General features: G+C 40.6%; 1 protein-coding gene across 4 annotated transcripts in view; it reads right to left on the reverse strand.

Moving 5' to 3' along the window:
* Positions 1–24,598, reverse strand: part of LOC147030159 (complement C3-like) — a 741,443-nt gene that overhangs the window by 432,114 nt on the left and 284,731 nt on the right. For all 4 annotated transcript variants that reach the window (XM_085873916.1, XM_085873917.1, XM_085873918.1 and 1 more), the window contains 2 exons: positions 17,535–17,720; positions 3,054–3,209 (listed from right to left, as the gene is read on the reverse strand). In XM_085873916.1, coding sequence (XP_085730042.1) covers positions 3,054–3,209; positions 17,535–17,720 — 342 coding nt within the window. The remainder of the gene's footprint in view (positions 1–3,053; positions 3,210–17,534; positions 17,721–24,598) is intronic.

Raw genomic sequence — 24,598 nt, forward strand, 5'->3', positions numbered from 1 at the left:
CTCAACTGATATCATACGCTCAATGTTGCCAGATCTAAAATAGGCCAAACATGACTCTTACCCTTAGATATAACATATGTCTATAACTACACACATTACATTCTCAAATATATATCGCCATTTTAAAGTTACTTATTCACTGCCCCTCATAGAGTCAATGGTGCTGTCAATTCACACAACAACATTTTCTGGGGAAGTCAACGCCCAGTTGAGATTGAAGAGAAGTCGCTTAAGGGTCAGAAAGTTACTGCTTTTGTAGCTGTCAGCTACAGAGGTGTTTTTGGGCCGTATTGGTTTGAAGACAAAAACGGAAGATCAGTTACCATCAATCAAGAATGATGCTGGTCAATTGTCAACACATTTTATGAAGACTTGAAGCAATCGATGAGCACTGCAACCCTCTGGCGACAGTGGTTCATGCAAGACAGTGCTACCCCGCATACAGCCAATGAAACAACTGCCTTTCTGCGTCAAAAATTTGGACGAGTTCTCAGTTTGCGTATGAAAAACGAATGGTCTCCACACAGCCCCGACCTCAATCTGTTGGATTTTTTTCCTCTGGAGTTCTTGTAAGTCTAACATCTACAAGGAACACCCCAGATCTGAACCTGATCTGAAGGCAGCAATTGAGGCTTATGTGCAGACAGTAACCATTAAAACTTGCAGAACCGTCATTGAAAACTTCACAATTCATGTGAACACATGTTGTGTGCATGGGGGTGCTCACATTGAACACCTCAACTACAAGCGCATTAACACATAATGAGTTTCATTTCTCCATGATTTGGTTTTCAAATTTTTGCAAGTTCATTTTTTGTTTTATGAGTCAATGTTTGGTTAATAAAGCTTTGAAGTGGTTAACCTTTTATTGACACACCCCGTACATATACTAGCACTAGTGAGGTACCCGTGCTATGCACAGGATTGGGAGGGGGAGGGGGGGCAAGGTTTTATGATAAAGTCAACAAACATAAGCTTATTAAAAAAACTGGGGCCTTTTCGGACAACAAAAACGTATTTTACGACATAATCGTCATTTGGAAACAGGAATTGTAATTCCTGATGTTGTCTAGGAATTGGTTTGACATGGAAGCTGACTCGTCAAGCATTGCTTGCAAAAATGGAAGAAGCGGTGCTAAATTAGGCACCATGTACTGTCCTTTACTGCACCATCGAGTAGGTGTTTCAGCAGGGAGCCTTAAAGCACCACAGTATTCACACTGATCAGTCATGCTTCCCACACTGGCTCTGCAGACAAACTCTTCATAATAATTATTCAAAGCACACCCTAGATTTGTAGCAGCATCACGTCTTTTGTTTCTGGCCTGTCTGTGAGCCTCAGTGTCTCTTGCCTGTTATTCTCTGAAGCTTGAACTTTGACTGGCCAGTCTGAACTTTAGTGTCCCTTGCCTATTCTTGTGTCCAATCAGCATCATCCCGTCTCTCTGCCTTCTTTTGAGCATCAGAGCTTCCTCTCGATACGAAAATTTTTCTTTTGTTTTTTCTCTCGGAATTTTGAACTGTTGTGGTACGTGTCGCACCTTCGAGCATTCAAAAGCAAACAGACAATCACAGATCCAAGATAGGTAAAATGATGTAATGGGACCGCTCTCCCTCATGGTTTAACTAGGATGTGCCAGACATAACTCCACAGAATGTCCAAGCAAGAGGGGAGATTACATGTCACGTGAGCACAGAGTAATGAGGATTTATTCGCTGCTAACTGGGCATCAATTGGGTCCTTATAATTTGAGTGATGTCTGTCTGTCCTTCTGGAGCCACGACTCTAAAATGACTGGACGGATTTCTTTCATATTCAACATGTACCGGTATAGGCAATGATATCTATTCATGAGGTATGTGAAATAGTTTTGGTATCAGAGCCAAAAGTCAATAGCCACAGGGTTTTATTTCTGAATTTTGGCAATTACTATATTTAAATTAATTTCCTAAGAGAACAGTACAGTATTGTATATCATCACCCTCATAACAAAAGTGCCTAAATCATTTTATTTGTTGATGAAGCTTAGACACTTTTGTTATCAGAGTAACGATATGCTTTTGGGAATGATTATTCATTGATATACACTTAATCTCCACTACCAACTGCACATAACTTGAAATTTATTTATTTTTATAGACTTTACCATCTCCCTATCCACTACCAATATGCAACTTTGCATTATTTATTTTAATACATTTTAGCATCTTCACCACCAACACACAACATTTAATTATTTATTTACTCGCAAATACCACCCGTCGCTTCGCTGATTGGAATACTAAAGGGGGGGGGGAGAAAAAGAGGGGGGAAGGGAGAGAAAGATCACAGATGATGAGAAAAGTTGAGTTTGATACATGCAGAAGACTGGACCTGGGACCATTTGCCTTCTTTCTGTCATAAAAATTCCAGGGTGCTGAAATAACCACAACTCATGCAAGATCCAGATGAGATTCCATAATTGCTTTGTGTGTTCTATCCTGACAAATATGGCTTTGAACCAAAATTTAACCTTTGCTTTTAGAGCCAAGGTTGATGCTTTTGATGCCTCTTTAATCTTAAATCAAATAAGGTGTCTGATGGAGCAATCATGGCACCACTGAACAAAATTGCAGACATACCCAAAAGCCACCAATATCTATCATTCTTCTCAAACTCCAATTGTGATCTTAGCACATATATCAGAGCCAATAATCTTCAAGAAGAAGTTTCCAACCTGAGAGCTGGGATCCCACACCGATGGAGAAAGCCTTGAGACCACACCCAAATGCATTGCATAGCCTCAATAACAAAGTCTACAAAAATCATGGAAATTATAATTTGGAAGACAGCAACTGACAGGGAGAGGTGGTGATGTATTGCTGTACCATGACATTGATTACCAAAATGCACTTCTTTATCAAACGAACGAACTAACCTACTTTATGACACATGCATTGTTACATCACATTACATACAAAAAAAATAAACCACTGAGAAATCATAAAATTCAACAGAAAGGAAAGCAATGTTAAATTCGGTCAGGTTGTGGATGTTTTAAAATGAGTTTTACCTGTTTAGAAGTGACTCTGTTGTTGGGATTGTTGACGTACGCTGCTTTGTCAACTGCAACAAGTGCAACACGTGACTTGGATTCACCTTCTATTGTGATTGGCACCTTAACGTCTGGAGGTATTGTTTGGGACTTCATATTTCGAGATAGCTTAAGCTGCAAGAGTGGAAAAAAAAAAACAAATTCGTGATTAACTCTTTAACATGGAAATATAAAATTATCCGATCCTATTAAATACAGGGTGGGGCATTTATATGTGACACATTTGCAATCTTTCCAGCCGGAAGCAGTCTTGGCATAACTAAATATTGTTTTCTTTGTTTTACAGATAATACTTGAAAGTTTTTAATGATTGGAGCACTATAAATGCAATGAGCATTAAAAAAAAAAATTCAATTTTTTTTTTTTACATGCAATGAGCATGCCAATTTCACAAACAAGGTCATCATGACAGATGAGGCACACTTTGATATGGCAGATTTAACTCCACCAGATTTATTCCTATGGGGATTTCTGAAGAGCAAAGCTTTTAAGGAACATCCAACATCGATCGATGACTTGAAGGCAAACATCACTGCAACCATCCACTCTATTGATCAAGAGACATTACTTGCGGTAATGAACAATACGATGATCCGCTGTCGTGAATGCACGAATTTGAAAGGAGCCCATTTGTCTGATGTAATTTTTAAGAAATAAAAAATCAAAATTAATTTTTAAAAGTTGAATAATGTGCTTATGTTCTATAGAAATTTTATTTTATTTGGTTTAGAAACAAAAAAGTTATAAGGATAATAAACCATCATAAATAAATTCCCCACACTATATACAAATCAGTACAATTTTTGAAGGATTCCAAAAGATTCTTCTTTTTAAAAATTATCAATACAATCGAAGGCTCTCAGATAAAGCAAAGAAGTGCTGAACGGGTATGGAAAGGCAAAGCTCTGTGTTTGAAGCGTAACTGAGAAGGTAAAGCAAAATTAATTGTCAAAGGAAAAAAAAATAAAAGGTTTAAGAATTGTCAACAAAAGATGCAAGCAGTTAGCCTGGTTTCAGCCAACACAAAAAAAGAAAAATAAATTTAGGATGCATTTGGAGAAACATTATGTTGAAGTCAGAAGAAAGAGCACTTGAGTTCCATATATGCTGGTGCAAAAAGTTCCTGTGCATAATTTACACCGATATAAAATGAGAAATGAAAACAAACATCACATTGTTTGGTCATATTAATAGTTTGATAAACATGAAATTAACATGAGAATGTCAACACATGTGTGTAAGACATGTCTGCAGAGGCTCGAAGAAGGGTGCTGTCAAAAGTCAGTTTCAGCTCAGTATCTGGTATGACCAGAATTTGCATTGACAAACGCTTGGCAATGGCGCCTCATTGAGGATACAAGATGGTTGAAGAAGGCTTAAGGAATGTCATTCCAGATCTGTACCAAGGCCTGCCACAGTTGGGCCGTCGCAGGAAAGTTTTGAAAATGGTGCAATTACTGTTCCATTTCATCCCACACACGTTCTTTGGCAGAAAGATCAGGAGAAACAGATGGCCGGGGAAGTGTGGGAATGTTCTGTTGTGCGATGAAGTCAGTGACCAATCGTGCGATGTGAGGGCAAGCTTTATCCTGTTGAAGTGTAATGTAAAGTCCTTGAACCTGCAGGAACAGGTGGACGTGAAGACAGAGAACTTCATCATGGTACCAAATACCTGTCAAATTGCCATTATTGACATCCAGCTGGGTTCTGTGATGTACAGTGAGGCCTCCTCATACCATCACACTCCAACTGCCGAACGACAAACTTTTCACAACACATGCATCAATGTAATATTCCCCTTCCTGTCGATAAACGTGACAATGGCCATCACGACTGTCAACAATGGAACCTCGACTCATCTGTAAAGAGGGTAGTAGTGCAATCTTGTCTCCCGAACCTCAGACGTTGTCTACACTAAGCCAAGCGTGCAATGCAATGACGTGGCAACAAAAATGGACTTACTGGTGGTCGACGTGGTTGGATGTTATGCTCGCATAACCAATTCCTGACAGTTCTGGCACTGATTGGTCACAAGCCAGGGATGCTGCAAGCTGTCAAACTTGCTTTCTTGAACCAATTACTAGGGTGCACCAACCGAATATGGTTATCCTGCCGATGTGACCTCACACGTGGTCACCCATGTACGTGACCTCACAGGTCACCAAAGAACGTGGACAGTCTCTGTCGTTGCCAGTTTGTTGATAATGTCTCCAGAGTGACTATGGTGTTTTGATGAACATCAAAATGCAGAGACACAACGTTTTGTGGCATTCCGGTCTCAAGCATGTCAATAACACGTAGACGGTCATTTTTGGAAAGCCGGGGCATCAAGTTACGACATTGAGACGTTAATAAAATTTTAAAAACGTTGTTCACAGCCGGGATGGTTCGATGAATCTTGCTGAATTTCAATTTGCCCAGTACCACATGTAGCACTGTCACTTGACTCAGTACACGGGAATGGCAATTTGGACATGCGGTGAACAGTATGTATATGCAAGTTCCAGATATTCATGGGTAAACTGGGGAATATGTCAAGGCACATCTTTGTCTGACGATTATATCTCTAGGTAACATGTCAGAATCATTTTGTGCAATTCTTTATGGTGCACAGGAACTTTTTCCATTAGTGTAGAACGACAACTTGCCTTCGCCTCATGGAAAGCAAATACAACTGAAGGCAATCTCATTTCCTTCCACAAAGCTTGGAACAAGTGTGTCTACGATGAGGAGAGCCAGGAAACAACATCTTTCCAATCTCCAGTCCAAACTCTCAAACCTGTCTCCCTCCTCCAAATCCTGGTGGTGTCAGATTGTCTGTTTCTAGTGTATGTTCCACTTCCATCCCCTCACCTCAAATGGCCGCTCAACGCACATTGCAGTGAAAAGGCTGAATTCCAAAACTCTGTGTTTGCTTCTAAATCTTGTGTCATAAACCCATCACTTCTGTACCCACCTTACCCAGTCAAAAGCAGCTGTTCCTGGACTCTGTGTCCTTTTCTCCTGACAAGGTGGAGTGCTTGCTGTCAAACCTCGACTCTGATTCTGCAACTGGTCCAGACGGCATCAGCCCACGTTTCCTAAAAACCTGCTCTGCTGCTCTTGCACACACTCCCTCTGTTCTATTCACCCTCTCATTTGCTCAAGGTCATTTGCCATCTGCTTGGAAATCAGCAAACATTACCACCCTGCATAAAAAGGTGCAAAAACAGATCCTTGCAATTACAGACCAATGAGACTTCTCCTATTCAACAGCAAGATTATGGAATCCATCATCACATCTGACATTAAATCCTTCCTCTTCTCCAATGACCTGATTTCCGATCATCAATTTGGATTCAGACCTGGTCACTCAACTCTAGACATGCTGCTCCTGCTTTCCCAACAATGGATGAAGGTACTCAATGCCAGACATGAAATCAGAGCCATCTCTCTAGACATATCGCGTGCTTTCGATACGGTCTGGCACCCTGCCCTGCTCACCAAATTTTCTTCCTATGGTATCCAAGGCAATCTCCCAATCAGGGCTCACAAACTTCCTCTCCTGTCACAGTCAACGTGTGGCACTGAATGGAATTCTCTTATCTCTTCCTGTCCAGGCTGGAGATCCTCAAGGGAGTGTTCTTCGCCCTGTGCTTTTCTCGTTTTCATCAATGATCTCTCCAACTCTCTGGAAAATCCTCTTTATCTTTTTGCCGATGACTCCACCATCTGCTGTACCATCTGTCATTCCTCAGACTGGCAAGCAGCAGCCTCTTCACTCTCTGCAGATCTGGATAAAATCACAAGCTGGTCCAACACGTGGATCATGTCTTTCAATCCCAACAAATCTCACACTCACTATGTCTCTCCGAAAGGACCATCTGGAACCACCCCCACCCCCCATCTACTTTCTCAACAATCCTCTGGAAGAAGTCCTTTCATTCAAACTTCTGGGTCTCACTATCTGCCATGATCTTTTCTGGGAAAGCCACATCTCCAAGCTGGCCTCTAAAGCTAGTCGCCGATTGGGCATCCTCCGTCGTGCAGTCCTTCCTTGGCAAACATGAGCTCCTAACCACGTAAGCTTTCATCCACATCCTGATGGAATACTACTCTCTCCTCTTTTCTGGTGCCCCCGCCTCTCACCTTTCTCGGCTTCACACCATGGATGCCAAGGCAATTAGGATCATTAGTATCTCCCATAATGTGGCTGAGTCTTTTGGTCTCTCACTCACTCTCTCACCTCATGCAGGTCAGTGATCTGTCTGTCTTCTACCGTCTACTATCTGGCCTCACCCCCCCTCTCTGTCTGCTGTCTGTCCCACGCTTATTTTCGCAGAGCGCTAAAGGTCCGCCAGCAACACCTCCTGGTAAAACTACCAAAATCAAGAATGACTGCTCACCTGCATTCTTTCATTGCTTTTTTCCCACCTTTGGAACAAACTCCCACACACTCTTCAATCCCACTCTTCACTCCCAGTCTTCAAAACAGCTGTTCACCACAATCTCTTATCTTCCCCCATCCAAAATCATGATCTTTTCTTCCCCCGTTAATCCACCCCAAACCCAACTACTTGAAATTCTCTGTTTGCCTTCCTGAAAGTTCCTGAAGTGTCCATCTTGTTTTCCCCCGTGTACCCCGACTCATCATTCTCCCTTCCACAGATCTCCCCATGTGTCTATTCCCCACTGGTTTGTGCTTCCCTCTCCCATCTCTTTTGTCTCCCACTCCCCTTGCTATATGTTCTGGGTGTTGGCTCTTATACAAGCTATGACATTGTCTATTTAAAAAAAAAAAAAACATTTCAGTCTGGTTTCAAGTCGTTACATTGCACTGAGATTTCCCCTGTGAAGGTGACAATGATATTTTGTATTTGAAAGTGGACAAAAAAGTAGGAGTAACAATTCTAATACTTCTGTACCTGCTTTTTACATTTGAACATAACAAATTACTTTACTGTCATCATTCCTCATTTGGTACCTCTGTATCTGCTCCAGAATGGTAAACATTGCCTCCACCGAGGAAGTCGCTGATGGAATTATGTTTTTGGGTTGTCTGTCCGTCTGTACGTATGTCCGTCCATGCTAATTTTCTGTTTCTCTGCAACCACTTATCCGATTGACACAAAATTTTCACCTTTCACCATCGGTGTGACTATTCCTGTGGAATGTTTTTTTATGATAATTATGATGTTATAGGCCACGTGGTGTGGCAGCTACGTTGGAAACAAGCTCAAATGAGCTAAGATCCTCGTTCTTTTAATGATGACGTCATAAAAACGAATATGACGTCATTGTGAAGTATCAGGTTTGCGATAAATTATCTGTGCTAATACCCGGCTTGATTCCCACAAACAAAATTCAAACAGCTTGCCGAGTTTCGGAGATAATGGTGTTGGCGATTTCCATTAGCGGCGATATTATGATGTAAACCTTTTTTCTTGGAAGAATTTCAAAAATCAGAGATGGTTACTGCCTGCGCATTGGGCTTTCTGCATATACATGGCAAGTTTCACGAAGATCCGATGAAAACTCTGGGTTGTGAAACAAAAAATGTCAAAAAATAGGAATGACATCATAAAAATTGATATGACATCATAGTGATGTATCATATGTGCGGTAATTCATCTCTGCTAATGCCCTGTTTGATTCCCGCAAACAGAATTCATAAAGCTTGCCGAGATTCGGAGATAATGTTTTAGGTGATTTCCATTAGCGGAGATATTTTGACGTCATAACTTTTTTTCTCGGAGGAATTTTCAAAATCGGAGATGGTTACTGTCTGTGCAGGGTATTTTTTTTTACATATATATGCCAAGTTTCAGGAAGTTTCAATGAAAACTGTAGGCTGTGAAACAAAAAAGTCCACAAGAAGAAGATGAAGAACAACAACGTGAGTAAGACTTAGAGATCCTCCACGAGGATCTAAAAAGTAAAAACTTTGGACCTCTGTATCTCCAAAACCGCTCAATGGAAAAATTGAAACTTGGCACATTTGAAGTACTCCCCATAGGAAACAAGGATGATGTCAAAGGTGGCTTCATTATGATGTCGTAAATGCAATTGTGGAACACTTTATCCGATCAGTATGAAAACTTTGAGGGTCATCTGGGGCTAAATTAAATGGGGGGAGAAAATTGATGACGTCTTCGGTGATATGGTTCGGCAGCCATATTGTATTTAGCATAAAAAACCTTCAAAGATCTTCTTCTCCGAAACAGCTGAAGAGATCGAGGTGAAACTTTACAGGTATGATTGCCTATCCATGAGGAACATAAAGTTCTCCATCTATGACCGTGGGTCACATGGTTGGGCAGCTTTGGTTTTTTTGAAGAATAAACCTTTTAAAATCTTCTTCTCCAGAACGGCTTCACAGATAGAGGGGAAACATCACCCACATGTTCCCCAAGCCTTGGGGATACCAAGTGTGTTCATGAATAATTAATAATTCACACTGTATAGCAGCCATATTGGTTTGAACGACAATCTTTAACAAAAAATTCTCTCAAACTGCTTCATCAATTGACGTGAAACATCACAGTTATGATGTAGTAGTCATGAGGAATATCTATCTATCTATATATTACTAAAACTCTCATCTTGTATAGATGTATGCATGAATGTTCCCGAAATACAGCCAAAAGAGTACATGATAGCGCAATAATTTTAGGGCCACCTTACTTACCATTCGCCTGCGGTATGGAGTGTCAAGTATTGTTCAAATCGTGCAACGAAAATAAATATTTCAAAATCAATTCCCGATTCAGTCAAGTACTCTTCGAGAGAATTTGATCAATGCAAACAACCTCAGCAGTATAGTTCGCAGGAGCTATCTTTTTTTTTTTTCTTGAAATGAGTTTTTTTTTTTTTTTTTCATCAACTGCTGTCACAACGAGGACCCAGCGGGTTCACGGGTCATCTGGTATATTACTGAAACTCTCATCTTGTATGTATATTTTTATGTTCCCAAAATACAGCCAAAATGGTACACGATAGCACAAAAAATTTAGGGCCATCTTACTCACCATTCTCCTGTGGTGTGCAGTATCAAGTTTCGTTCAAATCGGGCAACGAAAAAAATTATTAAAAAAATCAATTCCTGATTCAATCAAGTTCTCTTCAGAAGAATTTGATCAATGCAAACAACCTCAGCGGTATAGTTCGCTGGAGCTATCTTTGTTTTTTGAAATGATATTTTTTATCAACCGCTGTCAACGGGAACCCAACGGATTCACGGGTCGTCTCTTATATTAGTAAAACTCTCATCTTGTATATATGTATGTATGTATGTATGTATGTATGTTCCCAAAATACAGCCAAAACGGTACACGATAATGCAAAAATTTTTGGCCCACATTACTCACCATTCTACTGCGATGTGCAGTATCAAGTTTCGTTAAAATCGGGCAACGAAAATTTTTTTAGAAAATCAATTCCCGATTCAGTCAAGTTTTCTTCGTTTGTATTTGATCAATGCAAACAACCTCAGCAGTATAATTCCCTGGAGCTATCTTTTTTTTTTTCTTGAAATGATTTATTTAAAAATCTCAAACATTTAGTATAGACATAACTATTTATTTTTCTGCATAAAATAAACATCGCCATTTTGATCTAATACTTGTGTTCATTAATAAATAAAACTGTGATATCAAGTTTCGTTAAAATCGGACAATGAAAAAAATTATTAAAAAATCAATTCCCGATTCAATCAAGTACTCTTCGGGAGAATTTGATCAATGCAAACAACCTCAGCAGTATCGTTCGCTATCAATGCAAATAACCTCAGCGAAATGATTTCTTTATCAACCGCTGTCACAACGGGAACCCAACGGGTTCACAAGTCATCCGGTATAATTAAAATTCAACCTGAACAGACACATGGTCTGGCAGCCAGAATTATTCAATATTTTGAATCTGGGTTCAGGGATTTAAATCAAACTTGGTACAAGTATGAATAATGATGTAACAATGTGGGCGGAGGCATATCTGGTGAAGTCGCAATGTGAAGTGAAATCCTTTCTTAACTCCATTAGCCTCATCTCACATCACCAATTTGGATTCAGACCACGTAACTCTACTTTAGGCAGACAGCTTCCACTCACCCAATAATGCATGGAAGCCCTCAATGTCAGACAGAAGTTCCAGGCCATCTCTCTTGATATATCTCATGATTTTTATACAGTCTGGCATCATGCCTTGCTCTCTAAACTCGCTGCCTATGGCAACCAAGGCCAACTACACAAATGGCTCATTGACTTCCTCTACTGTACTCTTGCGAACTACATGTGGCTCTTAACTGAACCCTTTAATCTCCTCACCCTGTTAAAGCTGGATTGCCCCAAGGCAGCATTCTGGGCCCAGTCCGATTCCTGATCTTCATTAATGATCTCTCTGACTCTGGAAAATCCCCATTATCTCTTTGCTAATGACCCCACCCTCTGCCAGAACATTGCTGATCCTTCAGATAAAAAGGCAGCAGCCTCTTTCCTATCTTCGGACATTGACAAAACCACAAGCTGATCAAACACTTGGAATATGTCTTTTAATCCAGACAAATCTCACACTCTCACCATCTCTCTCCAAAAGGACTGAAGGGCAAACCCTCACATCTGCTTTGTAAACAATCCTCTTGGAGAAGTTCAGTCACTCAAACTCCTGGGGTCTCAACATCAGCCATGATCTTTCTTGGGCAAACCACATTTCAAAGTTGGCCTCCAAAGCTAGCAACCAACTGGGCATCCTCCATCATAAAAAGTCCTTACTTGGCACACTTGAACTCCTATCCACCCACAAGACCTTTGTCCGCAGCTTGATTGACTACTGGTCTCCCTCTCTGGGCTGGTCTCCCTGTCTCACACCTTGCTTAGCTTTTTTCACCATTGCTTCATTCTCCACCAGTTGTCCTTTTGGTAAGGACAGTCCCAGATAACAGAACACCAGAAGAGCATCTGGCAATCTCCGAAGACAGGACATTCCCCCGCAAAACAACCCAAAAGGAGGTTTCCTGCATGTTTGCTTGGGTTGCATAAAAACCCACTCCCGAGTGCAGGAAGCAACCTCCTTGAGCTGTCGGGTGACAGGCATACGGCCAGTGAGAACAGCGGTGCGGACGAGCCACCATGCGCGATGTTCAACAGCAAAACGGACTTGGCAACCCCCAGGGTGATGCATGTCAACAGCAACCCTCCGATCATGCGCCGCAGTAAGGGCCATGATGATCGATGCACAGCACCCATTGATGAAATTGATATAGGTGCAGCGACGGCCTTGGTCCAAAAGATCTATTCCCTTGTGCACTTGGTGAAAGGAAGGGAGAGAGGGAAGGAATACCCATGGGGATTTGGGAGCCTCTCCTCTCCAGGAGCTGCAGAGGTAATACCTCACTGCCCCTCGGGGGGGGGGGGGAGAGGAGGAGGTAGGGGACTCACTCTCACGGGTTTGTTCGGATGACCCCTGGAGACCTGCCTAGTGGTGGAGTGTCCGGGGACCAGGGCTGGCCATAACACAAAGAAACCCCATAGTCTTGACGGTGGCGTCAACAGGAATTTCTTGTTTGTGTCGTTGCCGGGCCCACAGCTATGTCTTTTAGCTTGACACCTTGCTCAGCTTGATGCCATGGAGTCCAATGCCTTCAAGATCATTGGAATCTTCCATGCTGAGCCCGAGTGCATCGGCCTATCACTTTCCCATCGCAGAGAGGTTGGTGGTCTCTGTCTTCAAACACCTCCTCTCTTGGCTTGCACCCTGTGCTTTTTCTGTGCTATGTCCCCCCCCCCCAAGGTTTATGCTCGCTACACACAGTCCACCATCAACCCTTTTCTGGTGAAACTACAAAAATTTAGGATCACTGCTCACCTCCACTCATTTGTTCCTCTTTTTTCCCCCCACCTATGGAACAAACCTCCACATTCTCTTCAATTTCATTCTTCCCTCCAGGTCTTCAAAACAGCTGTTCAACACCATCTCCAATCATCCCCAATCCAAAATCATGATTTGTTCTTCCTTCGTTAACCCCCTCAACACACCCCACTCCAAACCCACCTCTTTCCAAATTTCCAGTTTTCCCTCCTGTGAGTTTCCTTCTGTATCCATCTTGTCCTCTCTTGCCCCCCCCCATTCCTCCCCACACCCATTGTTTGTCCAAGTCTCCCACTACCTTGACCTTCAAATCTGCCGTTAGCAATTTCCCCGCCACCCTCCTCCCTCCTTACTGTTACTGTTCATTTAGTCCCGTTACATCCTGATCCGTTCACTATACTAGCTCTTCCATAAGCCACGACGATGTATGCAAAAACTAGAAGGGCACTCTTCAACATTGCGACGTCACCAGATACGTCTCCACCCATATTATTACAGCATTATACACACTTGTACCAAGTTTGATTTAAATCCCTGAACCCAGATACAAAATGGTAAATAATTCTTGCTGTCAGACCATGCATCCGATCAGGCTGAAATTCAAAAAGTATATTCCCCATGACTACTAGATCATAATTTTGATGTTTCACTTCGATTGATGGAGCAATTCAAGAGAAATTTTTTTTTACGATTCTCATTCAATCTAATATGGCTGTCACACCATGTGACCTATTAATTATTCGTGAACACCCTAATATTCCCAAGGCTTGGGGAACATGTGGGTGAAGTTTTCCTTCAATCTGTCAATCTATTCTGGAGAAGATTTTTAAAAATTTATTCTTCAAAAAATCATAACTGCCAATCATGTAACCTATGACATCACAGGTGGATAGCTTTTTGTTACACATGGACAGGCAATCATACCTGTGAATTTGCCTCGATCTGTTCAGCCGTTTTGGAGAAGATTTTCATATTTAAAAAATATGGCTGCCGAACCACATCACCGATGATGTCATCAATTTTTTCCCCACACAATTTAGCTCTAGATGACCCAGGCAAAAATAGCATTACTTTCGTGTAGATTACTGTCATATATGAGAGTACAACTCGCATATATTATATTTTAACTGCAGAATTTTTGCCGAGGGACCCTCGGAAATTTTCATACTGATCGGATAAATGGTGAGGACTTGACATGTGCCAAGTTTAATTTTCTTTCCATGGAACGGTTTCGTACATACAGAGGTCCAAATTTTTTCCTTTTTTCTAACATGGCTGCCACACCACATGACCTATGATGTCATAATCATTAAAACATTCTACATGAGTAGTCGCACCAATGGTGAAAAATTAGTGTCAATCGGATAAGCAGTTGCAGAGAAAACAGTGAAAATTAGCATGGACGGATGGATGTATGTATGTCTCCTACATTAGTCCTACAGTCAGACAACCTGAAATCATATGTCTCCAGCGACTTCGTCAGTGGAGGCATAAAAATACTCGGCTCTGCAAATCAAACTTTGATGCCCATGAACTTTCTCAAATCCATCGCTGCTTCGACTGACAAGCAGATCCTTCATTCTACATCCATTCTCAAAAAAAAGATCTGTTGAAGTAAAATTTCTTCTTAGAGAATCTATAATCGGTCTGATAATAAAGGTATTTTGCCCACAAGACAAATTATATTAAATGCTATAGTTGAGAGGGTTCCACAGGAAACGTATTCATCCATGTCCTCTGTTACATTTTCTTTTCTGTAAAACATGTATTTGCTTTAGTGATATCAATTTGTTATTTTCCTTTCCTATTGGATGTAATTGAATTTCACCCCAGATTTGAAGCTTCAAGCAAGCTACTTTTCCTAAATAAAGGATAACCACATCTATTTCTTATCTTACCCTTGATAACCCCACTTGTACTTGCTTGTGTATAAAAAGGCTCAGACTGGAGCCTTTAGTCAGAGAAGTTCATTGATGGGGTTCTTTGTACTCTCTCTGTGATCACATATTAAACATTCTCTTTTGTATGCTGAACCTGAGTGGAAATTGAAGTTTAATTCCACCACCGATCCAACTCCATATACTTATGGATCGGAACCTGAACTCTGTTTCAATTATTTTATTTTTTACTTCGGTGTTACTGCTGTGGATCCAACTTATTCCTCTATTCTGCAGATTTCTAAAATATCTAAAACCATTTTCTTCAATCTGCACAATATTTCCCAAATCCACTCATACCAAAAATCAGAGGACATCAGAAAATCTGGTTCATACTCTCATTTATGTCACCCTCATATTGCTGCAACTCAATGGCAAGTTGGTCTTCTTCTTCCTGATATTCTTCTTCTTCCTCCTCTTGAGTCCTTACAGTTTAAACCACAGAGAATATGACATAAAGGCTCGCCATGCAAGATATAACATTTTTGAGATGTTGAGGAGTGTACTGATTGAGAGAGTGAGACATCTGTTAGTTTGGAACAGAGCCCACAGATGTTTGAACACCACACAGTCTGGGACATCAGAGGAGGAGACATTAGTATAGCAGAGGACAGTGGAGATGTGCGAAGAGAGGAGGTAGAATGAGGGGCAAGAAGGGAGGGGTACGGAGGGGTATAACAGGGGAGGAGTGAGAAGGAAACAGATTTAAGGAGGTGGGGTGAATTGGCATTGAAGTTGGACAAAAAGACCGATTGATGGAATATGAACATGCGTTGCAAAATTGGATTTTTACAATTCTTAAGTTAGGGATACATTTAAAGACATTATACGAGGGGTGGAATAAAGGCGAGTTAAGAGAACTGAGAGAAGAAACATTGCAACAGTTGGATTTTTTTCGCCACAGGATGTATGAAAGATCAAATTGAACTCAACCTTTTGAAGGGGAAAAAGAGCAGTGTGTTATGATAGAATAGAGAATACCACATGGGAGAAAGAGGAAGTTGAAATATTTTAAAACACTGTTTTTTTTTTTAAAGGTTAGTTAAGAGAGGGGTAGAGTAAAAGAAGAGGTTGAAGAAAAGATCTTGAAGGTGTATGGTGAATACCTTCATGATCAAAGTGGGAATGGAAAGGTGGCTCGGCACGAAGGAGTAGGAGGAAGAGGAGGAAAACTCAGCTTTAGTGAGGTAGAAATGGAGAGTTTGAAATAAAAAGCACATCATTATCATCATCATCATCATCATCATTTTACAGTCGTTTCCATGCATCCTTGCATGTGTAAGCTGTGGTTCACCTAATGGCTGCTTTCCAGGATGCACAATCCCTTGCTCACCCTCTTGTTAGGCCTTTAACTCCAAGATGATGCAAGATATAATAATTAGTGACATCAATCGATAAGCAGTTGCCATTTTATTTAACCACAACAAAATGAATATTGAAAAGGTTCGTCACATAGGAAGTAGAAAGCTATAACCCAGATGACGTGGATTTGTGTTTCCTCAGTAAATCATTGCTGGGAAGAATAGTTTTCCAGGAGGAATACTTGGAGTAAGGACAGTTGATTAGTTTTTAAAGATTCATATAATTTGCAAATGGTAACATTAATAGATGGAGAGACATAGCTCAGGCTAGTAGGCATCGAATAGTGTGTGAATGTTTGTGCTTGACAGTAAATGTGTATTTTACACATGTTTGCCCATAATTCTTTTGAGGCCATATTGTTTTCATCCCACCACTGTTGGCTTTTGCATGCCAAATTCAGCAATTTCCATGTCTGACGAGGTGCTCTGCTTTTTTGTGTGAATTCCTTTTGAACATCATCTCCACAATGGCATGCTTTACTGTTCACCTCCAGTGCGGTGAAGTTTGATGTTCAGTCTTTTCTTTAGCCAGCTCCAGTAGTTTTCCCATTCCACAGCTTGAGTCACTACTTTGCCTTCTGTATAGCTTGACATAGTGCTTTGTCTTTGACAGAACAAACTCGATTATAAATTTTGTACAGGACTCTGTCTCCAGTGTAGCCAAGCTGCTTTGCTGTTCACCTTCACTGCAGCATGACTTGGTGTTCAGCCTTTCAGAAGGCCACACCCTTTGTTTGGCTGTCTGTGAAGATTGATCTCATACTTCATGATCTGCATTGCCCTCTCTCCATTCTTTGCCTTATGTACAGCATAAATAATTCCTTTGCTTTTTTCATAACATGACTTGAGACTCATTTCCAAAGGCAACAACAAGGCTTGCTGCTTCACCAATTGCATTCTTCTCCCTTGAATTCTGTCCTAACCATCCTTTTCTTTCTTTTATGTTTAATTTTCCCTCCACTCATTTATTTTACTTGCTGCATAATGAAAGTATTCCTTGGATAATAGTGATGTGGCAACAATGGCTGTTAGGAGTCATTTCCTCCCCCCCCCACCCACCCACACTCCCCCCTTCTTCCTTCCTTTTGAGGTTTAAAAGCAATAAAGGCTCTTTTCAAAGCTAAGATCAATTTCTCAATTAAAGTTGATATAGAGGGTTGGTTTCAAACAAGAAGGCAATGCAAATCATCATAATCAAATAAAATGTAAGTATGAATGTGCAGCAGTCTGAATCGTAGTCACAATGAGAGTGTGGGTGAACAGGGAAGGATAGAGGAAATTGTGGTAATTGGATCACTTACCGGAGTATCGCAGCCGGTCTCGACATCAATTTGCACAGAATCGGAAACAAATTCACCTCCATGGTGGTAGTATCCAACAACACGAAATGAGGGCACCATCTCCTTCGTTATTAGCAGTGAGATGGCAGTTGAAAACCCAACAGATTGAATTTTAGCTGCCTTCACAACAGATCCCTTGCTGATTACCTTTGAACAAACAACAAAACAAAGTAATTGTTGATCTCAGCAGCAGCTTTCTCACAAAATATATTTCAGGATAATTCATTCATTAATTTTGTATGCAGCCAGTGACTGCAGGTTTGCATTATTTCTGGGAGTGGGGCTGTGCCGCTGATGCAACACCCTCTCAAGGTTATTTCAGGAATTTTGAGTTTGGCAAGGGTACCACCTTTACCTCACCTACTCTGTTTGAAGGAAACCATGGGATCTTTAACATCAATCAATTAATGCTTTCTGATGGGATGCCCAGTTTAACATCCATTTGAGGGATGACATACACATTGATTGATGCCTCACTCTGCCCGTGATACAGCAGTGAGAGTTTATAGCTGAGCCAGGTTTCAAACCCAGGCTAGGCAACTCAAAAGCGAGTATGTGTACCTCTCGGCCATTTTGTCAGCCCTCATTACAATTAAAATGTTTGGAGAAAAAAGGATAATAGAAATTAACTTGACTTCTTCAACAAAGACATGGAGGAAGCAATTCAAATTTTCATACATGTGCCTAACACCCAATTGCAAAAAAATTGAATCCATAGCAAGCTTGTCATATACAAGTTCATAAAAATGTAAGTTACATACTGTATATGGAATTTGACAGGAAACATCAAAGACCAATTCATACTTGGTGATGTCATCTGAGTGCAATTTCAAAAGACTCACTGTGTTTCATGAGTAAGACAATGTACAGTATATGTGCTGCTTGGTTAATTGTTGGCCATGAATAACTCTGAACATCGTCCATGGACTCTTCACGAAGGAGTGTGTGATCTCTATCTTTAGTCTTGACCAATCCTGTAATTTCTACTCTTTTTAATCTCAGCAAAAGCATTTCCCATACCCTGTCCACCCCTTTGATATTTTCCTCCTCCAAGAGAACGAGAAGTACTCCCCCCAACCACCCTAATGCATTTATTTTGCAGGGAGCTTTGGTTAATACTCGTATATTTAGGGCAAATTAGCTAGCTATATTAAACTGGATTATTCCAAGCAATTATAGATCGAATTGAATTATTCTAAGATTGTCAGTCATGTACTTCTCACTGCCATACAATGTCACACAACAACTCGAACCACTATCCTCCAATCCTCCTGCACAGCATTGATTCCAATACCAAAAACATCTCACCATTCAGATTATTAGCTATTAAAAAAACACTCATTTTCATTGTTTTCCTTTTTTTTGATTACCATTATCATAATACAAACATGTGATGGGAGCTTTGTAGTGTTTTAATGAAAAGTCATGAGAATGCATGCAGCAAGCAAAATCATTATCTCTAGGTTACAGAAACATTTATGAGACTATTTGTCCAAACATATTGTGAGAAGGGTGAACACATTATGAATGGCAGCAAGAAAATATCTACATTGTTTCATACCAGAAATATGTTCTTTGGAACACATAAAAAGAGATCTTAAAGGAAATAATGTGGTCATCAAATGCAATAAAAATTGTCATACGTACTCATCAAAGAAAAGTAGAATGATGACCTCAGAATGTTCTATGCCATTTTTACATTCAGAAATCCAATGGAAGCAAAATAAAAGAGTATTGGCTGCTCATTTAAGTTCACACTCATTTCCCATGTTGAAAGGCCACAGAAAAATAAGAATGACGATTTTTCGAAATCAAATTAAAAAACAATTTTTATAGAATAAATTACAAGATAATGTCATGCACTTCAGGGTGGCAGTTTGGAATGCTACAAGGGCCATTCCATTAATCCATCCATCCATCAAATGGGACCACACTCTGTACAGAGCATCAGTGCTGCCAAAGTAGTCTCCTGGGCTATTGGGCACAATCCTGGACAAGTCACCACTCCAAAACAAGACACTCAAATGGCCCAATCATCCCAACAAGCTGGTACTCATTCTGCCAACCTCAGAAGGATGGCAAGCTGAGTCAACCCCACTTGGTATTAATCCAATGGCTAAGTGGGAATTGAACTCAGGACCCTAGGATCCCAAGCCCACCACCCAAAGCATTAAGCAAACAACAGGCACAACAAGGGCAGAGTTCTTAAAATTACAAGCTCAGATCGCCGATCAGGTCGAATGGGTTAAATTGAGCCTACTTGCACCACAGCAGTGAAGAAGCAACACCATATTGAGGATAACCAAATTATTTCTCATAGACATACAATGGCAGAACATAATTTACAAAATAATAACCAATGACAATCACCAATTAGGCCAAAAAAAAAAAATGTTGCATTGGCGTAACGGGTCACTGAAAAATAGGGTAGGTCGGTCGGGATCTTTTTTTTTTTTTTTTTTTTTCCTAATAAATCCCTCCCAAAATCTCCCCCGGCTCGAGTACCACCCTTTTTGTCGGCGGGTTCTGTCCGAAACACTTCCGGGTTTTTGCGATCGCAATCAACAAGATACTTGAAAACGATAGCAAAACAACAAAAATAGCAATAAAATAGGGTCGGCAAAATTTTTCGATAGCAAAAAAACAAAAAAAAAAAACGTAGGGTCGGCGGAATTTTTAGGGTCGGGCGGGTTACGCCAATGCAACATTTTTTTTTTTGGCCTTACGTTCCTCAGGGATAGCAGACGAAGCTAAAAGACAAAGGGTTGGAGTACTAATAAATAACTAAATGAGTTCAATTACAAGGAACTTCAACCCAGGAGGAAGCCATTAGTCCAGCACTATTACAATCAACTTGTGGTTTTTCTCCATGCTCTATCCTTTTAAATCGTGAGCTACAAGCAAGGAAGCAGCACATACCATTTTTAAAGTTTTTGGTACAACTCAGCCAGGGTTTAAACTGCCAACCTCCCAGCCAGACTCAAAACAGATGCCAGCCATGACAACAATAAGTCTGATGATTGAAAGGGGTTGGGGGGGGGGGGGGATTGTGTAAGGTATCAGGCCTAAGGAATGGATATTGAGAGGGTGCTACCACAAAGACGAATGGATATTGAGAGGGTGCTAACACAAAAACAGAAAGAGGAAGCTGAGGGAGAGATGTCCATTATTACGAAAACTGCGTGCAGAACCACAGTGGGGGCACTTCGCTGAGATAATGACAGATTTTGATGAAACAAAATCCATGACATACTAAAAATACAAGTGCAGCTGTGGCATTAGGTCATACAATATATATATATATATATATATATATATATATATATATATATATATATATATATATATATACATATATATATATATATACATATATATATACATATACATATATATATATACATATATATATATATACATATATATATACATATATATATACATATATATATACATATATATATACATATATATATACATATATATATACATATATATATACATATATATATATACATATATATATACATATATATATATATATATATATATACATATATATATACATATATATATACATATATATATACATATATATATACATATATATATACATATATATATATATATATATATATATATATATATATATATATATATATATATATATATATACATATATATTGGGTCACCGAAATAGGTGACCCTTATTGTCAATAATTCTGTCTGTTTGTTTGGATGTTGGGTAGTCAATCTATCTACCCTTATTGTCAGGTTTTCCGTCGTTGTCTATCTGTTGGGATTCGCTAGATATTCGTTATTGTCAGGTTTTCCGTGTGTGTGTGTGTGTGTGTGTGTGTGTGTGTGTGTGTGTGTGTGTGTGTGTGTGTGTGTGTGTGTGTGTGTGTGTGTGTGTGTGTGTGTCTGCAACGTGAGGCTCCACAGCACAAACCAGCAAACCGATTTCGATGAAACTTGGCGAACAGGTGCCATATGGGCTGGGAGTGTGCGCGTTTGGGTTTCGTTGCTAAGCAACTGCCCGTTGCTATGCAGCGGCCGAAAAACCGCGTTTTAAGAACCCAAACAGTAACTGACGTAGCGTGGCTTCTATGACAGGTAGAGCGACTGCACCAACTCCTGCCTATTCCTTGCATCCCCATCTAGTTATCGCGACGGCATAACGTTCCTCTATCTCTCATAGTTTCCGAATGGTAGCCCTCCGAATGCGGAAAGGTGGTGAACCAGGGAATATGTTAAGTGACCTTGACCTCAGAAACCGTCGACGGCAGAACGTTCAAATTCGGTGTATGGATAGAGTTTAATAACTACTACAAAATTGAACTACAGCATTTTTCCAGATTCGATCACCAAGGGTGTCGGGGCTGAAATACGCAAAATTCGAAAAATACTTTTTCTCGACCTACGTTCACTATCTTCAATACTTGTTCTACAGTTTTGAATGTGGAGAAACGAGACTTCGGAATTAAACACTTTGAGATATTTAGAAAATTTTACTCGAGCCGATTTTTGATTCAGGTTTTATTTTTCAAATGGTAGTCCTGTGAGGAGTGCCAGTTGGCAAAATACGCAATAGGAAAAATCTTGCCAGGCAGAGGAACAATTGAAAGTGAACCAATACGTCTTTGCAATGAATCGGTCAGAATGAAAAGCATCGTATCCAGCGCTTCAATCCTAGCGAATCCCTCGTCGCCTACCGGCTTGTCTGTCTGTTTGTCTGTCCAGGCCAGTACTCCGTTAATCGTAGGCCGATTTTGATGACTCTGGTGGTAGGTTCATATCATGACCAAGTTGTGCGCGTTTGAAAACCGTTGCTATGGACCCCTCCGTTGCTGAGCAACGGGACTTAGAAATTTTTGGAAAATCTTTATACATTTATTTTTTCGAAAATCAAAAATCAAACTAAGATCGTTTGTGGGCAACACATTGACAACCTCCTTGACAGCCTCCTTGACAAAAAAATTCAGCCGGCTCCCATGAAAACTGTCGGAGAAGATAGACTTTGAATGAACCCTGGTCGAAAAAAACAAAAAAACGAAGTTCGTTATATCTCAGAGACTATGAGTCAGACATAAATGAAACTGGTATGGTAGGTTCATGGTATGTCCTAGTTATGTGGAAGAAAGAACCGTTGCTATGGACACTTTTGTTGGCTTGTAACGGCTGAAAAACGACTAAATTCGACTTGATCGACTACCCATGTCCGCCTACCGGCTTGTTTGTTTGGATGTCTGTTCGTTTGTCATCAACATAATTGGTAGTAAGCGTGGGCCGATTTTGACCAAACTCGGGTGGTAGGTACATCTTATGACCTAGTGCTTTGGAAATTGTGATGGTTGCTAGGGACACTGGTTCCCGAGCAACAACCAAAAAACCTCCAAAATCGGTACCGTTCAAGCGAAATCAATTCCGAAAGCCATTATCCCACGTAGGGTTATGAAATTTGACACGAATGATTGACAGGTGATGCTCTATCAAATATATTCCGGTTTTTGTGCTTTATGGAATACTTTACCCGTAACGCCCCCTACAATTAGGGTATGCGCGAAAATTGGCAAAAATTGAAGGCCCCCGAGCGACCAGGTGAGTGCATCGATACGAATGAAACTTTGCAGCTTCATGGTACTCAATGAGTACGACAACTATGTCTCAGGACATATTGACCGATTTCGCTTAGGGCAGGGGTCAAAGGTCAATTAGTGCAAAAATCGATAATATGCGAGAGCTGGAGGTGCCTTCGCGCCAAATGTTACTCCTCCTAGGGTTATGGTCGGATGGTCATGAAAATTCACACTAATCGTCTGGAATACATTGTGCACAAACGATCGAGCCGGATTTTCGATTTAGATCTTTATTCATCCACAGCACCCCCTCGAACTTTGGGGATTTCCGATTTCAAACCGCATTTTCGGTACTTTTCATTCAAATGGATACCGAGTAGTTATCAGATCATGGAACTGGATGAGATTTGATATGCATAATCTTAAGGTGATTCCCTATCCGCTATATGACATCCATTTTGCTCTATGTCTTATTGTTTCCAAATGGCAACCCTCTCAAGTTGGGTGTCCAAGGGCCATTGAGCATTCCTGCTGAAACTTCAAAGTACACGAGCTCCAAGAAAATTGAACCGAATCGAATGAAACTTTACATGCTTATAGACCGTAATGAGTACTACAACTTTGCTCGTTTGCATAATGACCTATCTCCACTAGGTCAGCGGTCAGTGTCGCAATACAACAGTCCTGCTCGGCGTCCTATCGCCACCTACCGGCTTGTATGTGCGTGCGTGCGTGCGTGCGTGCGTGCGTGCGTGCGTGTGTGCGTGCGCATGAAGCATGATGAGCACTCCCCCGATCTCCAAAGGACATAAAGTCCTGCACAAAACAAAGCATCACCTCCAATCCGGAGGCCGAGCACTCTCTGAAACAGACAAAGATTACATGGTCAACATCAGTTAAGCATCAAATGAAGCCACCTATCCAGATTTCAGGTTTATGCTGAAAACCACACCACAATCCAACCCTAACAGCTTTACCCTCATCAGGATGGCATGCTGATAAATTTCTAACCAATGATGACCAGATTCATAGGTTACACATCAATCGTGATAAATATCTAACCAATGAAGACCACATTCGTTGATTAGACATCAATCAATGACAGACTGCAATAAATTTGCTTGTCAGGTCAGGCCAGATCAGATCTGTGACTTGCTACAAGGTACCATGTAAACATGAACTAAACTGTTTCATGGTCGGGTTGTCGGCAAGTAAGCAAACTCCCCCTAGAAGGTTTCCTGGTGAGGAGAGTATATGGATATGGACACCCAGCAGGACTAAAAACAAAACCTGTCAAAGGACGGAGGAGCTCCTTGTGTGCCAACGGTCATCAACATCAGGTGTCCAACTGCATCTGCAGACATCCTCCTGCAGTGGGTAACCTTTCAGTGGAGGTTTCTGGCAGGATTTGCACAACGGCCATTGAAAAATACTTCACTCCACAAA

This window comes from Eptatretus burgeri, chromosome 3 (assembly GCF_056783735.1).
Source record: "Eptatretus burgeri isolate ZD-2024b chromosome 3, Ebu_testis_v1, whole genome shotgun sequence".
NCBI classification, from domain to species: domain Eukaryota; kingdom Metazoa; phylum Chordata; class Myxini; order Myxiniformes; family Myxinidae; genus Eptatretus; species Eptatretus burgeri.